Source organism: Macaca thibetana, chromosome 14 (genome assembly GCF_024542745.1).
Source record: "Macaca thibetana thibetana isolate TM-01 chromosome 14, ASM2454274v1, whole genome shotgun sequence".
NCBI classification, from domain to species: domain Eukaryota; kingdom Metazoa; phylum Chordata; class Mammalia; order Primates; family Cercopithecidae; genus Macaca; species Macaca thibetana.
The window spans coordinates 18,062,652-18,080,633 of NC_065591.1; the positions used below are offsets into that span (position 1 = coordinate 18,062,652).

The 17,982-nt window shown below is 54.0% G+C and overlaps 3 protein-coding genes across 8 annotated transcripts in view; 2 read left to right on the plus strand and 1 right to left on the minus strand.

The window, feature by feature from the left end:
• Window positions 1-17,982, minus strand: part of PTPMT1 (protein tyrosine phosphatase mitochondrial 1) — a 212,582-nt gene that overhangs the window by 126,502 nt on the left and 68,098 nt on the right. The window lies entirely within an intron of this gene.
• Window positions 1-17,982, plus strand: part of PSMC3 (proteasome 26S subunit, ATPase 3) — a 52,492-nt gene that overhangs the window by 16,534 nt on the left and 17,976 nt on the right. The window lies entirely within an intron of this gene.
• On the plus strand, window positions 1,722-14,117 carry RAPSN (receptor associated protein of the synapse). Of its 5 annotated transcripts, none has more exons than XM_050759172.1 (8): window positions 1,722-2,349; window positions 2,967-3,305; window positions 8,944-9,126; window positions 9,662-9,760; window positions 9,850-9,972; window positions 10,388-10,429; window positions 11,683-11,882; window positions 13,834-14,117. In XM_050759172.1, the coding sequence occupies exons 1-8, from the start codon at window positions 2,158-2,160 to the stop codon at window positions 13,904-13,906; spliced, it is 1,251 nt and encodes a 416-aa protein (XP_050615129.1). In that variant the 5' UTR covers window positions 1,722-2,157; the 3' UTR covers window positions 13,907-14,117. The 5 variants fall into 5 exon arrangements, with proteins under 5 accessions (XP_050615129.1, XP_050615130.1, XP_050615128.1 ...); XM_050759171.1 differs by having other exon boundaries at window positions 1,723-2,349; window positions 10,388-10,441; XM_050759170.1 differs by having other exon boundaries at window positions 1,725-2,349; window positions 8,944-9,102; window positions 10,388-10,441; window positions 11,547-11,882.

A 17,982-nucleotide genomic window follows, 5' to 3' on the forward strand; every position in this document is an offset into this window, starting at 1 on the left:
CTGAGGCAGGAGAATCACTTGAACCCGGGAGGTAGAGGTCTCAGTGAACTGAGATTGTCCCTCTGCACTCCAGCCTAGGCAACAAGACCAAAACTCCATCTCAAAAATAAAATATTTTTTAAAAATAAAAATTTATTGTTTATTTATTTTTTGAGACAAGGTCTTGCTCTGTTGCTTGGGCTGGAGTGCAGTGGCGCAATCACAGCTCAGTGCAACCTCCACCTCCAGGAGTTCAAGACCAGCCTGGGCAACATGGTGAAACTCATCTCTACAAAAAACTAGCTGGGTGCAGTGATGCACACCTGTGGTCTCAGCTACCCAGGAGACTGAGGTGGGAGGGTCACTTGAGCCTAGGAGGTAGAGGTTGCAGTGAGCTGTGACTGCACCACTGCACTCCAACCTGGGTGACAGAGTGAGACCCTGTCTCAAAAGGGGCGGGGGGGATACCAGTCTTACTGGATGAGGTACCATGTGACTTTATTTTACCTTAATTACCCTTTAAAGACCCTGTCTTCAAAGACAGTCACATTTTGAGACAGTGTTAGGACTTAAACATATGCATTTGGTTGGGGGGGGACATGATTCAGCCATATCAAGGTGGGGAATGGAGTGGTGTAACTGCTGCTGGGTGTGCGTCTCCTTTTTGGGGTGATTAAAATGTTCTGGAATTAGTGGTAATTAGTGTGCATCTTTGTGAGTATACTAAAAACGGCTGAATTGGCCAGCCGGAAAGGATGAACTTTGTGCTGGGGCAGGAAGAAGGCTGGCATGCAGAGAGAGGAGAAAGGGGGCTGGATGAGCTGGCCTGCTGGCTGGGGTCCCAGTACTACATAAGACCTTGCCCTTCTCCACAATATCTGGTGTTAAAACTCATTATGGGGACCCTTTCAACCCGGGGTTGGGATTGGAATTGAGACACTGAAACTTCAAGAGCTGGGCTCTGGCCCGGGTGGGCATTTGCCACCAAGCAAGATAGCCTCGTGCAGCACATACAGGGTTTCCTGTAGTGTGCACTGTCCTAAGTCCTTCTCAACTCTTTCATCATTGAGTTCTTTTTTTTTTTTTTTTTTTTTTTTTTTTTTTTGAGACGGAGTCTCGCTTTGTTGCCCAGGCTGGAGTGCAGTGGCCGGATCTCAGCTCACTGCAAGCTCCGCCTCCCGGGTTTACGCCATTCTCCTGCCTCAGCCTCCCGAGTAGCTGGGACTACAGGCGCCCACCACCTCGCCCGGCTAGTTTTTTGTATTTTTAGTAGAGACGGGGTTTCACCATATTAGCCAGGATGGTCTCGATCTCCTGACCTCGTGATCCGCCCGTCTCGGCCTCCCAAAGTGCTGGGATTACAGGCTTGAGCCACCGCGCCCGGCCCATCATTGAGTTCTTATAGCGGTCCAGTGAGCTAGGTACCATTCCTCTCTTCAGGCCATGGTGCTGGGTCACTTGACTAGGGTCCCACTGGGAGTTCGAAGGAAGCCAGGCTAGAGCTCAGGCCTCTCACCAGCTGGAGGCCTTTCCCAGACTCTCTAAGGTGAGAGGCGCTGAATGGTGTCAGCCTGGGCCTGAATGAGTGACCCACGGTGCTCAGTGAATTTCAGGAACAGAGCCCGGGGAGGCTGCGGTGGGGGGTGTCTTGATGGGGGAGAAGCAGGGCTGGGCGCTCACCTGGCTTCCCCAGACCTGCAGGTCCAGCCTTGCTCTCCTTCCCCCGAGCACCTCTGGCCCAAGGCCTGCCCACTTGCTGGAGCTGGCCCCTTGGCGAGGCTGCTGGGAGGGCCCGTGCTGCCAGGGCGGTCAGAGTCAGTGTTGGAGGTGCCGCAGGGACGCCCAAGGGAGTGCCCAGGTGGCAAGATGCCTGTATGTTCAGGGAAGCCACGTCCCAGCTCGCGAGTGGGTGCACAGAGGCCCGCGTGACCTTGCTGCTGACATTCCTCAGAGGCCACGTGGCCCCAACTGGCAGGGACAGCTGCGGACAGGGACTGAACCAGCCTTGTTCCCAGGGTGGCGCCTGCTCTCCATCCAGGCCCCACTCCCGCTCCCACCCGATGCTGCTTTTGTTCCCAGGTTTCAGGGGGCAGCCGGCACTGTGATTCCTGTGCTATGAGTGCCTAGAGGCACGGAGCCACGAGGGTCACCCCACGTGGGGCACAGGGCTTGGGGAGCATGGGGCAGGACCAGACCAAGCAGCAGATCGAGAAGGGGCTCCAGCTGTATCAGTCCAACCAGACAGAGAAAGCACTGCAGGTGTGGATGAAGGTGCTGGAGAAGAGCTCGGACCTCATGGGGCGCTTCCGCGTGCTGGGCTGCCTGGTCACGGCCCACTCAGAGATGGGCCGATACAAGGAGATGCTGAAGGTGGGTGTACCCGGCCTGGGGGCGTGCGAGGGTCAGGCTGGGGCTGGATGTCTCCCAGGCTCCCCAGTCCCTTCTCAGCCTCCTCGGGCTCCCCCGTGTCCCACAGGCTGGCAGCCGGGGCCTGAGGCTCTGAATTTATATCTAAGGCCGTGGCTCTTAGATGCTGAGTCTTGGCGTCAGATTCAGGCCTGTGGCCTTGAACTGCAGTGCCCGAGTCTCTGAGACTGAGGTTCTCTGGCCTCAGGGTCGAGTGTTCGTGGGTCTCAAGCCCAGTGTAGGTTTCAGCCTTCCTGTCTGGTGTTCTGTATCTGAGCCTGGCGGGGTGTGGGCTCCAGGGTTGAGGCTGGGGGTGGGTGGGTGGTGGAGATTCCAGATCTGAGGCTTGGGATAGAAGGTGAAGGCTGCGAGCCTGAGCTTGGGAGGTGAGGCTGGAGTGTAGGGAAGGTAGCTGAGGCTGGCGGGTAGAAGCTCTGGGTCTGAATATTTGGGATCTGCTGCTTTGGGTGTGAGGTTGGGGAGTGGGTATGGGGCCTCCAGGTCTGAGTCTGCAGTGCAGGCTGGGGTCCAAGGCTCAGAGTCCAGGCTGAGCACCACCTGCCCACCGTCGCGGTGTACAGTTCGCTGTGGTCCAGATCGACACGGCCCGGGAGCTGGAGGATGCCGACTTCCTCCTGGAGAGCTACCTGAACCTGGCCCGCAGCAACGAGAAGCTGTGCGAGTTTCACAAGACCATCTCCTACTGCAAGACCTGCCTTGGGCTGCCTGGTACCAGGGCAGGTGCCCAGCTCGGAGGCCAGGTCAGCCTGAGCATGGGCAATGCCTTCCTGGGCCTCAGCGTCTTCCAGAAGGCCCTGGAGAGCTTCGAGAAGGCCCTGCGCTACGCCCACAACAACGATGACGCCATGCTCGAGTGCCGCGTGTGCTGCAGCCTGGGCAGCTTCTATGCCCAGGTCAAGGTGGGCCTGCGCCCCAGGGGGACAGCAGTGGAGGGTTTGGGGCTCCCCTCTCATGAGGCACACACCCTGTAGCACTACCTCATTCAGCCCTCCTTTTAGGGAGGGCTGAGGCAAGTGAGAATCAGAGAGGGAAAAGGCTCTTCCAGGGAGGTAACAACTTGGCCAGGAGGCCAGCAAGGGCAGAGCCAGGATTCAAACCTTGATCTGTCTGACTTCCTGGAGGAATAATGGGAGGCTCCTCTGTGAGGACAGGCCAGCGGCCTGCCCTACCATGTTTGCTGTGTGGTCTTGGGCAAGTCACCTCTCCTCTCTGAACCTTGGGAGAGATCTGTAAAATGAAGGAGAGTAGGACTCACCTTACAGTGGGGTTGTATGGAGTCAGTCACCAAATCTTTATTGAGCATCTACCATATCCCAAGACTGTTGGCCCAGGGTGTAGCAGTGAGTAGAACAGCCAAGTCCCCGTCCTCACCAGGGTTCCGTTCTAGTTGGGGAAGAGAGACGATCACCACAGTCAGGAAGTCAAGTGGTTAGGAGAAAGCGAAGTGGGCAAAGGGCTGGCAGCACTGGGTGTGGGGGTGTCATAATTTCAAACACGGTGGTCAGAGGGCCTCGCGGAGGTGATGTTTGATGGCTTGAAGAAGAGAGGGGGCGTCATGCAGAAATCTGGTGAGAGAACATTCTAGGCAAAAATGGGGGAACCCCTAAAAGCAAGCTGGACCCTGGGGAGGCACCCTGGAATGTTTCCTGGAATGTTCCGGGAAGGACAGAGGCCACCATGGCTGTCAGGTGTGTCTCAGGTCTGTGTGGAGGTAGAGAGGTGAGAGGAGGAGGGTCAGCTGTGAAGGAACTGATAGGGTCAGCGACTTCAGGTTCTGACCCTGGGTATTTTTTGTCGGGGGGTGGGGCAGGGGCGGAGTTTTGCTCTCGTTGCCCAGGCTGGAGTACGGTGGCGCCATCTCCGCTCACTGCAACCTCCGCCTCCCGGGTTCAAGCGATTCTCCTGCCGCGGCCTCCGAAGTAGCTGGGACTACAAGTGCATACCACCATGCCCGGCTAATTTTTGTGTTTTTAGTAGAAATGGCATTTCACCATGTTGGCCAGGTTGGTCTTGAACTCCTGACCTCAGGGATCCACCTGTCTTGGCCTCTCAAAGTGCTGGGATTACAGGCGTGAGCCACCACGCCCGGCCGACCCTGGGTATTTTTGTTCCCTTTCCACTCAGGTATCTGTGCCGTGCTTGGTCCATGGGGGATTTAATGCCTGGCCCCAGTCGATGCTTAATACATCTTGGAGTTAGTAAGTGGATAAATGCTGATGGATCCAAGCCGGGATGGGCGGAAATGAGTCACCAGGGATGACAGCCAGGACTTTGTTTTTCGGAAGCAGATGTAAGGGGGAGCCATTCAGTGAGACGAGATAGGACTAGGGCGGGACAGGGGTTTTTAAAAACCTTTTTAATTCTGAAGAAAAGTAAGCTGGGCATGGTGGCTCACACTTGTAATCTCAGCACTTTGAGAGGCTGAGGGGTGAGGATCGCTCAAGACCAGGAGTTCCAGACCAGCCTCTACAAACAGTTTTTTTTTTTTTTTTTTAATTTGGCAAGGCTCATGCCTATAATCTGAGCACTTTGAGAGGCTAAGCAGGAGGATTGCTTGAGCCCAGGAATTTGAGAGCAGCTTGAGCAGCATAGCAAGACCCCAACTGCACAAAAGTTAAAAAATGAACCAGACATGGTGGCTCACACCTATAGTTTCAGCTGCTCAGGAGGCTGAGGCAGGAGGATCGCTTGAGCCCAGGAGTTTCAGGCTGCAGTGAACCATGATTGCTCCACTGCACTCCAGTCTGGGCAACAGAGCAAGACCCTGTGTGAGAGGAAAAAAAAAACCACAAGTGTGGGCTTATGGGGTGCTCATTGCTAGTGGGATGTCCCTGCTTCTAAATCTTTTCAGTTACCAGAACAACTGAAGTTTATACTGATATTTCCAATTCAAATCTAATGTTTCAGGAGCTCCCCTTAACTTACTGTAAACTTGTCTTTTCTCTTAGATGAAAAATCTTAGTTTCTAACAACATAATTAAATATTTGCTTTACTCTACAAAATACATAAAATAATTCCAAAAGACAATACCAGTATAACTCTAGAAAATAAAGACAACTGAATGAAGTTTAAGATTTATTTGCTGTTCTTTTGGCTTTTTTTTTTTTTTTTTTTTTTTTTTGAGACACTCTTGCTCTGTCACCAGGATGGAGTGCAGTGGCTCGATCTCGGCTCACTGCAAGCGAGTTCTACCTCCCGGGTTCAAGCGATTCTCCTGGCTCAGCCTCCCAAGTAGCTGGGATTACAGGCGCATGCCACTACACTCAGCTAATTTTCTGTATTTTTAGTAGAGACGGGGTTTCACCATGTTGGCCAGGATGGTCTCAATCTCTTGACCTGGTAATCCGCCCACTTTGGCCTCCCAAAGTGCTGGGATTACAGGCATGAACCACCATGCCCAGCCTTGTTTTTACAATAAATATATATCCCACTGTGGGTAAACTGAGTACTTTTGTTCTAAAGTCATTGAAATAATTTTTTTTTTTTTTTTTTTTTTTTTTTTTTTTTTTTTTGAGACGGAGTCTCGCTCTGTCGCCCAGGCTGGAGTGCAGTGGCCGGATCTCAGCTCACTGCAAGCTCTGCCTCCCGGGTTCACGCCATTCTCCCGCCTCAGCCTCCCGAGTAGCTGGGACTACAGGCGCCTGCCACCTCGCCCAGCTAAATTTTTGTATTTTTAGTAGAGACGGGGTTTCACTGTGTTAGCCAGGATGGTCTCGATCTCCTGACCTCGTGATCCGCCCGTCTCGGCCTCCCAAAGTGTTGGGATTACAGGCTTGAGCCACCGCGCCCGGCCTGAAATAATTTTTTTTTTTAGAGACAGAGTCTTACTGTGTCGCCCAGGCTGGAGTGCAGTGGCACGATCTCGGCTCACTGCAAGCTCTGCCTCCCGGGTGGTCTCACGCCATTCTCCTGCCTCAGCCTCCTGAGTAGCTGGGACTACAGGCGCCCGCCACCATGCCCGGCTAATTTTGTGTGTGTGTGTGTGTGTGTGTGTGTGTGTGTGTGTATTTTTAGTAGAGACAGGTTTCACCGTTGTTAGCCAGGATGGTTCCTATATCCTGACCTCGTGATCCGCCCACCTCATCCTCCCAAAGTGCCGGGATTACAGGCGTGAGCCACCGCGCCCGGCCAAAATAATTATTTTGTGTGTGTGGTTGTAGTAATATGACACACGGTTAGGGACATTTATTTACTTTTTTTTTTGAGACAGAGTCTCACTCTGTTGCAGGCTGGAGTACAGTGGTGTGATCTCGGCTCACTGCAACCTCTGTCTCCCAGGTTCAAGTGATTCTCCTGCCTCAGCCTCCCAAGTAGCTGGGACTACAGGCACGTGCCACCACACCTGGCTAATTTTTTTGTATTTTAGTAGAAACAGGGTTTCACCATGTCAACCAGGATGGTCTCAATCTCCTGACCTTGTGATCCGCCCACCTCAGCCTCCCAAAGTACTAGAATTACAGGCGTGAACCACCGCGCCCAGCCTTAGTTTTTTTTTTTTTTTTTTTTTTTTTGAGACAGAGTCTTCCTCTGTCACCCAGGCTGGAGTGCAGTGGCTCAATCACGGTTCACTGTAACCTAAAATCCTGTGTTCAAGCGATCCTCCCTCCTCAACCTCCTGAGTAGCTGGGACTACAGGCACAATCTTCCACATCTGGCTAATTTTTAAATTTTTTATAGAGATAATGGTCTTGCGATGTTGCCCAGGCTGATCTTGAACTCCTGGCCTCAAGCTGTTCTCCCAATTCAGCTTCCCCAAGTGCTGGGATTACAGACATAAGCCATTGCACCTGACCTCCATTTTCTATTTTTAGATATTTTTCAAATTCAATTTAATTTTTTTAACCTGTAAAACATTTATATGGCTTCAAATTTAAAAGTACGTAATAAGGCGTATTAGGAAAAGGTTTTTATTGGGGTTATTGACACTTCTCTTTTGGTCGTGTTAACTTGGAGCTGCTTGTTAAATATTAAGTGAAAGATCAAATAGATTTACCTTGAAAAAGAACAGTGAAATGGAGCTTTAGCTGAAGGGAAATGAGGTCAAGAGAAGGTGGGTTAGTTTTCTTTTTTCTTTCCTTCTTTTTTTTTTCTTTTGTGAGACAGAGTCTACCTCTGTCACCCAGGCTGGAGTACAGTGGTGCAATCTCAGCTCACTGTAGCCTTGACCTCCTGTGCTCAAGTGATCCTTCCACCTCAGCCTCTTGAGTAGCCGGGACTACAGGGATGCACCACCATGCACAGCTGATTTTATTTTTGTAGAGACGGGGTCTTGTTAAGTTGCCCAGGCCATTCTCCAACTCCTGTGCACAAGAGATCCTCGTATCTTGACCTCCCAAAGTGCTGGGATTCCAGGCCTGAGCCACTGTGCCTGGCCCAGTTTTTATTTTTTTTTATTTTTTTTTTTTTTTTTGAGACAGAGTCTCGCTGTGTCGCCCAGGCTGGAGTGCAGTGGCCGGATCTCAGCTCACTGCAAGCTCCGCCTCCCGGGTTTTTACGCCATTCTCCTGCCTCAGCCTCCCGAGTAGCCGGGACTACAGGCGCCCGCCACCTCGCCCGGCTAGTTTTTCATATTTTTTAGTAGAGACGGGGTTTCACCGTGTTAGCCAGGATGGTCTCGAACTCCTGACCTCGTGATCCGCCCGTCTCGGCCTCCCAAAGTGCTGGGATTACAGGCTTGAGCCACCGCGCCCGGCCAGTTTTTATTTTTTAAACGAGATGAGAAATGCCAGACATGTTTGCACGTGGATGGGAAAGATTCTGTAGAAAGAGAGAACCTGACGATGCAGAGACTGCTCATCGGGGGCTGGCATTTGATGGGAACAGGAGCCGTCCTCCACAGTGACAGGAAAGGAAGCAGGGAGCGTGGGAGCAGAGGTGCGGAGGTGGGAGATCTGGTGGAGACAGGAGGGGAAGGAGCTTCTCCCTGATTTTCTTCCTTTTCCTCTTGGAGCAATGAGGCCAGGTCATCAGCTGACCGTGGGCAGGTAGAAAAGGCATTTCAATGCTTGAGGAGAAAGTACAAGCCAATGGTTGCATCACCTCGCTGAATCTGTCTGATGTTCTTTGAGCCTGTTGTGCTGCCAGTCTGCCACTGAGCTTCAGTGAACACCTGCTTCCGGGTGCCAGCAGGCAAGCTCTAGTGGGTGGAGGGACCTGGTATCTCCTGTCCCTGTGCATCTCTGAAGCTGAGGAGTCCGTTTGGCATTGGGAGAAAAGAGAAGCCAACTGTATTTTCTTGCCTTTTTATTCATTCACTCAGCAAATATTTATTGTGCATCCACCAAGTACCAAGAACTGTGCTAGGCTCTTGGGATGCATCACAGACCAGATGAGAATCCCTGAGTCCACGGAGCCCACACCTTTGCACTGGCTGTTCCCTCTACCTGGGCCACTCTTGTCCTGGATGCCACAATGAATGAGTAGACACTTGGGCCCCCTGCCCCTACCTGCTGTTAAAGAAGCCTGGCCCAGGAGCCCTCGACTTGGGGCAGCCTCTGCCACTCAGTTTGCCTCCTTCCATCCCACGTCCCCTGCAGGACTACGAGAAAGCCCTGTTCTTCCCCTGCAAAGCCGCAGAGCTCGTCAACGACTATGGCAAAGGCTGGAGCCTGAAGTACCGGGCCATGAGCCAGTACCACATGGCCGTGGCCTATCGCCTGCTGGGCCACCTGGGCAGTGCCATGGAGTGTTGCGAGGTGGGGCAGCGGGGAAGGGGGCAGGTGGGTGATGAGGTGGTGTGGGCCAGGGACTGGGGCCTGGGACAGCAGGGCCTCCTTCTTCCAAACCAGCCCCCGGAGGCCCCCCAGGGCTTGCCCCTGGCCCACCCTCTCTACAGCTGAGCCCCAAAGGAAACATTTGTCCCCTAGCCTCATCCCAAACCCCACTCCCTTCCAATCCATCTGCAGGGGAGGGGGCGTCCTTCTGTCCCCAACACCCTATATGGGGTACTTTGAAGGGTAGAGATGGTACAGGGCCAGTTTCTGGAGTCCCACTGACCTGGGTTCACATCCCAGCTTTGTCACTTACCGGGTGACCCCAATCAAGTCACTTCTCTATGAGCCTCACTTTCCACCCACCTTGCTGGGTGCTGTGACTTCAGTGGTTCGGCGTGTGAGGCCTCAGCACCATGATAGATTCGCTAGGCTCTGAGGATGTTGCTTCCCTGGGCTGTCCCTTCAGAGGGGCCCGTTGAGGGGAGGGCACTCCAGTGGCGGTGGCAGAGGAGCAGGCCTGAGCCACTGGCCTCCCTCGCAGGAGTCTATGAAGATCGCACTGCAGCATGGGGACCGGCCACTGCAGGCGCTCTGCCTACTTTGCTTCGCTGACATCCACCGGAGCCGTGGGGACCTGGAGGTGAGGTCACCGGGATGCAGGGGCTGGGGGCGGGGGACTGGGGCACAGGCCTGATGCCGTCTGATTCCATCCCCCACCTGGCTCTGCAGACAGCCTTCCCCAGGTATGACTCCGCCATGAGCATCATGACCGAGATTGGAAACCGCCTGGGGCAAGTGCAGGCGCTGCTGGGTGTGGCCAAGTGCTGGGTAGCCAGAAAGGCGCTGGACAAGGTGAGGTCGGGCCTTTCCCACACCCTTCAGCCCTCCCAGCGCTCCTTACTTGGGGCCAGTAGGTCGGCTGGCTCTTTCAGCCACTTGTCTGACGTCAGCCTCACTCTGATCCTACGAGGCCAGGACATTCCTGGTCATTTTCTGGGCTCAGAGAAGGCCCATCGCTTGCCCTGGGACCCACAGCTAGTAAAGGCCTGGAGCTGGGGTTGGAACCCAGGCTGCTGGGTAAACTGAGGCAGGAGGTCACTTGCCCACACAGCCCCTATGACTATGCCCTAGGCCCTTCCTGCTGCCTTCACACACAGGGCAGCTGCCATGTCACCCTCCCCAGGCCTGCCCCCCACCCCGTGCTTCCCTGTGAGCAAGGCCTGTCAGACAGCTCTGCCCGCAGCCCTGGCCTGTGCTCACCTTCCAGGCTCTGGACGTCATCGAGAGAGCCCAGGATCTGGCTGAGGAGGTGGGGAACAAGGTCAGACTTGATTCTGTGTCCTGGGTCTGGGGTCAGGGGCCCAAGTGGGGGACTTGGGTCTGGGGAAAGGCCTTCCTGAGCCCGTTCCCATCATGAGCACTTCCTTATCCTGGGAGCTGCCTGCAGCCAACCCCATACCCTGGCTCTCTCTCTGCCACACAGAGAGCACTCCTGAGGGCAGGGCAGGAGTTTCATAGCTTGGAGCATAGCAGAATTCCTCAGAAGCTTCCTGCTGTTGATTAAAACTCCTAACAGTGGACTGGACACGGTGGCTAACATCTATAATCCTAGCATTTTGGGAGGCCGAGGTGGGAGGATCACTTGAGCCCAGAAGTTTGAGCGCAGCCTGGGCCACATAGTGAGACCCACTCTCAAAAAAAAAAAAATTGTTTTTGAGATGGAGTTTCACTCTTGTCTCAGGCTGGAGTGCAATAGCACGATCCCAGCTTACTGCAACATCTGCCTCCCAGGTTCAAGTGATTCTCCTGCCTCAGCCTCCTGAGTAGCTGGGATTATAGGCACCCGCCACCACACCCAGCTAATGTTTGTATTTTTAAGTAGAGATGGGAATTCACTGTGTTGGCTAGGCTGGTGTTGAACTCCTGGCCTCAGGTGATCCACCTGCCTCGGCCTCCCAAAGCACTGGGATTACAGGCATGAGCCACGGCGCCCTGCCGCAAAGTATTACGGAGTCTGTGCGCCAGGTTTGGTCATAAAATCTTTCAAAAACATGGGGTCTGGCCGGGCGCGGTGGCTCAAGCCTGTAATCCCAGCACTTTGGGAGGCCGAGGCGGGTGGATCACGAGGTCAGGAGATCGAGACCATCCTGGCTAACATGGTGAAACCCCGTCTCTACTAAAAATACAAAAAACTAGCCGGGCGTGGTGGTGGGCGCCTGTAGTCCCAGCTACTCGGAGGCTGAGGCGGGAGAATGGTGTGAACCCGGGAGGTAGAGCTTGCAGTGAGCCGAGATCGCGCCACAGCACTCCAGCCTGGGCGACAGAGCGAGACTCCGTCTCAAAAAAAAAAAAAAACATGGGGTCTCCAGGCAGTTCTGGGGGGTGAAGACCTCTGATCTCTCCCACCCCCTCATTCTGCATGAAAGGAAGCAAGGTCCCAGAGAGGGCAGGACGTTTTCCCGAGGTCCATCAGGAAGACAGGGAAGTGGCTGAGACTGGAGCCTGCCTGCACTGACTTTGCTCTCATCCCCCACTGCCACTCTCCACTCCCGCGGGCCCCAGCTGAGCCAGCTCAAGCTGCACTGTCTGAGCGAGAGCATTTACCGCAGCAAAGGGCTGCAGCGGGAACTGCGGGCGCATGTCGTGAGGTTCCACGAGTGTGTGGAGGAGACGGAGCTCTACTGCGGCCTGTGTGGCGAGTCCATAGGCGAGAAGAACAGCCGGCTGCAGGCCCTGCCCTGCTCCCACATCTTCCACCTCAGGTGGGGACTCCTGCGGGGGGTGGACAGGGGTGGGCAGGGTCTCTGCGGGGCACTGTAGGGCCCAGCTGGCCTAATCACAGCAATAATACTAATAGCAAACACTTTTTTTTATTTTGAGACGGAGTCTCGCTCTGTTGCTCAGGCTGGAGTGCAGTGGCCGGATCTCAGCTCACTGCAAGCTCCGCCTCCCGGGTTTACGCCATTCTCCTGCTCAGCCTCCCGAGTAGCTGGGACTACAGGCGCCCGCCACCTCGCCCGGCTAGTTTTTTTTTTTTTTTTTTTTTTTGAGACGGAGTCAGCTCTGTCGCCCAGGCTGGAGTGCAGTGGCCGGATCTCAGCTCACTGCAAGCTCCGCCTCCCGGGTTCACGCCATTCTCCTGCCTCAGCCTCCCAAGTAGCTGGGACTACAGGTGCCCGCCACTTCGCCCGGCTAGTTTTTTGTTTTTTTGTTTTGTTTTGTTTTGTTTTTGTTTTTGTTTTTGAGACGGAGTCTCGCTCTGTCGCCCAGGCTGGAGTGCAGTGGCCGGATCTCAGCTCACTGCAAGCTCCGCCTCCCGGGTTCACGCCATTCTCCGGCCTCAGCCTCCCGAGTAGCTGGGACTACAGGCGCCCGCCACCTCGCTCGGCTAGTTTTTTGTATTTCTTAATAGAGACGGGGTTTCACCGTGTTAGCCAGGATGGTCTCGATCTCCTGACCTCGTGATCCGCCCGTCTCGGCCTCCCAAAGTGCTGGGATTACAGGCTTGAGCCACCGCGCCCGGCGTTTTTTGTATTTTTTAGTAGAGACGGGGTTTCACCGTGTTAGCCAGGATGGTCTCGATCTCCTGACCTCGTGATCCGCCCGTCTCGGCCTCCCAAAGTGCTGGGATTACAGGCTTGAGCCACCGCGCCCGGCGCCCAGCTAGTTTTTTCTTTTTCTTTTTCTTTTTTTTTTTTTTGAGACGGAGTCTTGCTCTGCCGCCCAGGCTGGAGTGCAGTGGCCGGATCTCAGCTCACTGCAAGCTTCGCCTCCCGGGTTCACGCCATTCTCCTGCCTCAGCCTCCCGTGTAGCTGGGACTACAGGCGCCCACCACCTCGCCCGGCTAGTTTTTTGTATATTTTAGTAGAGACGGGGTTTCACCATGTTAGCCAGGATGGTCTCGATCTCCTGACCTCGTGATCCGCCCGTCTCGGCCTCCCAAAGTGCTGGGATTACAGGCTTGAGCCACCGCGCCCGGCTAGTTTTTTCTATATTTTTAGTAGAGACGGGGTTTCACCGTGTTAGCCAGGATGGTCTCGATCTCCTGACTTCGTGATCTGCCCGTCTCGGCCTCCCAAAGTGCTGGAATTACAGGCTTGAGCCACCGCGCCTGGCCAATAGCAAACACTTAACCTTGGCCAGGCGTTTTGGCTCACCTCTGTCTTGCCAACACTTTGGGAGGCCAAGGTGGGCAGATCACTTGAGCCCAGGAGTTCAAGATCATCCTGGCCAACATGGTGAAACCCCGTCTCTACTAAAAATACAAAAATTACCCAGGCATGGTGGTGGGAGCCTGTAATCCCAGCTACTCAGGAGGCTGAGGCAGGAGAATCACTTGAACCTGGGAGGCAGAGGCTGCAGTGAGCTGAGATCTGTGGTCATTCTTATCATAATCCCCAAAGAGAAGTCAGAGAGGCCCCTCAAAGGTCATTAGGTCAGACATCCAGGCCAGACCTGCCCTGGGTATGGCTCCATCCCATCCTCTGAACTCCCAGCCCATGCTCTGCCCTGGAGGTCCCTGGGGCAGAGGAGGAGAGGGGCAAGCAGGGTGCAGTGGGAGCCTGCCCCATTCCCTTCCCTTCCACTGCTGCTGAACAGCCACCAGGATGTGTCCCAGCCCCTGCAGAGGGCAGGCAAGGAAGGAAGAGAGGACCCAGAGCCCTGAGGGAAGGACAGGCCTTGGGAGTGGACAGGGCCCTTTGCCTCCCCAGGTGCCTGCAAAACAATGGGACCCGGAGCTGTCCCAACTGCCGCCGCTCATCCATGAAGCCTGGCTTTGTGTGACTCCCGGCAGCAGGTGTGGGCTTCCTCCTCGCCGCTCCTGCTCCTTCTCCACTGCACACTGGAGACCCATTTACTCCTGGGGCAGCTGCCAGCATGTCGTCACCACAGCCAGGGCCTTGGGACCTGCCCACGGCTGCTCCCCTGGGCCCAGCTCCCCTCCCTGCCTCTTTGTACTTTGCTCTTCATAGAAAAATAAACCGTTTGTACCTGGTCCCAGGGATTCCGACTTTCCATGCCCAAGGTCTGAGGAGTGGGGAGAGTGGGAGTGAGGCTCCCCACGGGAGCTTCCTCAGACGCAAGCGTTTCCTCTGCACATGGGTACAAGGGCCTCCAGCTGTCCCTCCAGGAACCTGGGATGCCACAGAGACGCGATCCCTGCAGTGAGAAGCTGACATGCAGAGGGTGGGAGGGTATATGATAAACAGGAAACACGCAGTTTGGAAAGCCTGGTGGGAAGCTGTTATAGACGAATCATGTCCCTCCACATTCCCGTGTTTGAAGCCTTAGTCCATTTGGGCTGTTGTAACGAAACAGACTGGGTGGCTTGTAAACAACAGGAACTGATGTCTCACAGTTCTGGAGGCTGGGAAGTCCAATATCAAGTCACCTGTAGATTGGGTGTCTGGTGAGGGTGCACGTTCTTGTTCACAAATGGAATCTTCTTGCTGTGTTCCTGCGTGGTGGAAGGGACAAGCAAGTTGTCTGCATTGCATTGCTTTTTTTTTTTTTTTTGGGACAGGGTCTCACTCTGTCACACAGGCTGTAGTGCGGTGGTGAGATCTCAGCTCACTGCAACCTCCGCCTCCTGGGTTCAGGCAGTTCTTCTGCCTCAGCCTCCCGAATAGCTGAGATTACAGGTACGCATCAACACGCCTGGCTAATTTTTGTGTTTTTAGTAGAGATGGGGTTTCACCAAGTTGACCAGGCTGGTCTCTAACTCCTGACCTCAAAGATCCACCTGTCTTGGCCCCCAAAGTGCTGGGATTACAGGCGAAAACCACCATGCTAGGTGCAGTCCCTTAATAAGGGCACTAATCCCATTTATAAGGGCTCCACCCTCATGACCTAATTGCCTCCCAAAGGCCCCACCTGCCTGATATGACAGTCCTAGCAGACTCATATAAAGTGATAAGTTCTTTGGAACAATAAAGAGTAGAGCCTGGTCGTGTGCAGTGGCTCCTGATTGTAATCCCAGCACTTTGAGAGGCCGAGGTGGGTGGGTCACTTGAGCCCGGGAGTTCAAGACCAACCTGGACAACACTGCAAAACCCTGTCTCTAGAAAAAAAAAAAAAATACAAAAATTAGTCAGCATGGTGGCACACACCTGTAGTCCCAGCTATTTGGGAGGATGAAGCAGGAGATTCTTTTGAACCTGGGAGGCGGAGGTTGCAGTGAGTCGAGATCATACTACTGCACTTCAGCCTGGGGGACGGAGCAATACTCTGTCTCAGAAAAAATAAGAGTAGCCGGGCACGGTGGCTCACGCCTGTAATCCCAGCACTTTGGGAGGCTGAGGCGGGCGGATCACAAGGTCAGGAGATCGAGACCACGGTGAAACCCCGTTTCTACTAAAAATACAAAAAATTAGCCGGGCGCGGTGGCGGGCGCCTGTAGTCCCAGCTACTCAGGAGGCTGAGACAGGAGAATGGCATGAACCCGGGAGGCGGAGCTTGCAGTGAGCCGAGATTGTGCCACTGCACTCCAGCCTGGGCGACAGAGCGAGACTCTGTCTCAAAAAAAAAAAAAAGGCCGGGCGCGGTGGCTCAAGCCTGTAATCCCAGCACTTTGGGAGGCCGAGACGGGCGGATCAAGAGGTCGGGAGATCGAGACCATCCTGGCTAACACGGTGAAACCCCGTCTCTACTAAAAAAATACAAAAAACTAGCCAGGCGAGGTGGTGGGCGCCTGTAGTCCCAGCTACTCGGGAGGCTGAGGCAGGAGAATGGCGTGAACCCGGGAGGCGGAGCTTGCAGTGAGCTGAGATCCGGCCACTGCACTCCAGCCTGGGCGACAGAGCGAGACTCCGTCTCAAAAAAAAAAAAAAAAAAAAAGAGTAGAGGTTAGGGGCAGTGGCTCACACCTGTAATCCCAGCACTTTGGGAGGCCGAGGGGGGCGGTTGGATCACCTGAGGTCAGGAGTTTGAGACCAGCCTGACCAACATGGTGAAACCCTGCCTCTACTAAAAATAGAAACATTAGCTGGGCTTGGTGGTAGGCACCTGTAATCCCAGCTGCTAGGGAGGCTGAAGCAGGAGAATCACTTGATCCGGGGAGGCAGCGGTTGCGGTGAGCTGAGATTGTGCCATTGCACTCCAGCCTGGGCGACACAGCGAGACTCCATCTCAAAAAAGAAAAGAATAGAGCCTGGTCCCTCTTCCTCATGTTCATCCCCTTCCCTAAACCAGTCTTAAAACCATTAAGTGGGACAGAGCAAGACAAGTATCTGTGTGGAGGGGTGACCTGGTGTGAGGTGTTGGGAGTCTAAGCAGGCTGAAGAGTGTCCACACAGGGGAAGGCCTGGGGTGAGAGGTCAGAACCTGTGTGGAGAGAGGACGGAATCCACACATGGGGTTGGGTTGTTTTGAAGTGTCAGAGACCGAGCCCAAGGCAGGACAGCCTGATGTGGGCCACTGGGACCTCACCAGGGCAAAGAGGCATCCAAATTGGTGAAGGTTTGTGTGAGGCATCAGAGCTTGAGTAGAGCGAATAGGCCATGCACATGATTTGGGGCATCCTGGCAGGGGCATTAGGTCCAGGATGGAGTGAAGAGGGTTCTGTGTGTGGAAGGGAGTGGCAGTGGAACACTGGGTACACAGAGGGGGTAGATCAAACAAGTAAGTAGGTTGTGTGCAGTGGCTCACAGTCTATAATCCCAGCACCCTGGGAGGCCAAGGCAGGTGGATCACTTGAGGTCAGGAGTTTGAGAGCAGCCTGGCCAACATGGTGAAACCCCATCTCTACTGAAAATACAAATAAATTAGCTGGGCGTGGTGGCGGGCACCTGTAGTCCCAGCTACTGGGGAGGCTGAGGCAGGAGAATGGTGTGAACCTGGGAAGTGGAGCTTTCAGTGAGCCAAGATCACGCCACTGTACTCCAGCCTGGGTGACAGAGCAAGACTCTCTCAAAAAAGAAAAAAATTAGCTGGACGTGGTGGTGCACACTTGTAATCCTAGCTACTTGGGAGGCCGAGGCAGGAGAATCCCTTGAGCCCAGGAGGTGGAGGTTGCAATGAGCTGAGATCACACCACTGCACTCCAGCCTGGGCAACAAGAGTGAGACTCCATCTCCAAAAAAAAAAAAAAAAAGTAAGTAGATTAAGGACAGTGGAAGGCAGCTTTCTCACTTTTTTTTTTTTATGGTGTCTCGCTTTGTCACCCAGGCTGGAGTGCAATGCCTCCATCTTGGCTCACTGCAACCTCTGCCTCCTGGGTTGAAGCGATTCTCCTGCCTCAGCCTCCTGAGTAGCTGGGACTACAGGTGCCCACCACCATGCCAGCTAATTTTTTGCATTTTTAGTAGAGACAGGGTTTCACTGTGTTAGCCAGGATGGTCTTGATCTCCTGACCTCATGATCTGCCTGCCTCAGCCTCCAAACGTGCTGGGATTACAGATGTGAGCCACTGTGCCCGGCTGCTTTCTCACTGTTGAAGGAGAGAATTACAAATATGGAAAGAGAGAGAACCAGAGTGGGCCCTGTGGTGTTGAATTGGAATTGTAGGAATCAGTGTGAACTCATGGACTTCAAAATATACAGGTAGACCTAGAAATAAATATAGTTATAAATGTATGTGTGTCCACTAGCCTGGGCGCAGTGATATGCCAACAGCAATGAGCTCACCCAGCACCCAGGGCTTGGCTTCTAAACACCGCATTTCACTACAAGGAACCAAGGCTCTTTAGTTAAGGGCCTGATTCCAGGGCTGGGTCATGGAGAGTATAAGATGAGCCACAGCTATTTTGTGCCAGAAAGCAAGGGGAGTTGAAAGAATGATGAGGAAAAGTCAAAGGACACAGGAACCAGCTTGGATGGGCTCCCAGTGGCCACTGATAATGAGTAACAATGATTGTCTCAGC

Coding starts and splice junctions, on each gene's coding strand:
- RAPSN (XM_050759170.1), top strand. CDS start 2,158: ATGGGGCAGGACCAGACCAAGCAGCAGATCGAGAAGGGGCTCCAGCTG. Junction 3,306..8,943: donor GCTTCTATGCCCAGGTCAAG/GTGGGCCTGCGC, acceptor CGTCCCCTGCAG/GACTACGAGAAAGCCCTGTT. Junction 9,103..9,661: donor GTGCCATGGAGTGTTGCGAG/GTGGGGCAGCGG, acceptor CCTCCCTCGCAG/GAGTCTATGAAGATCGCACT.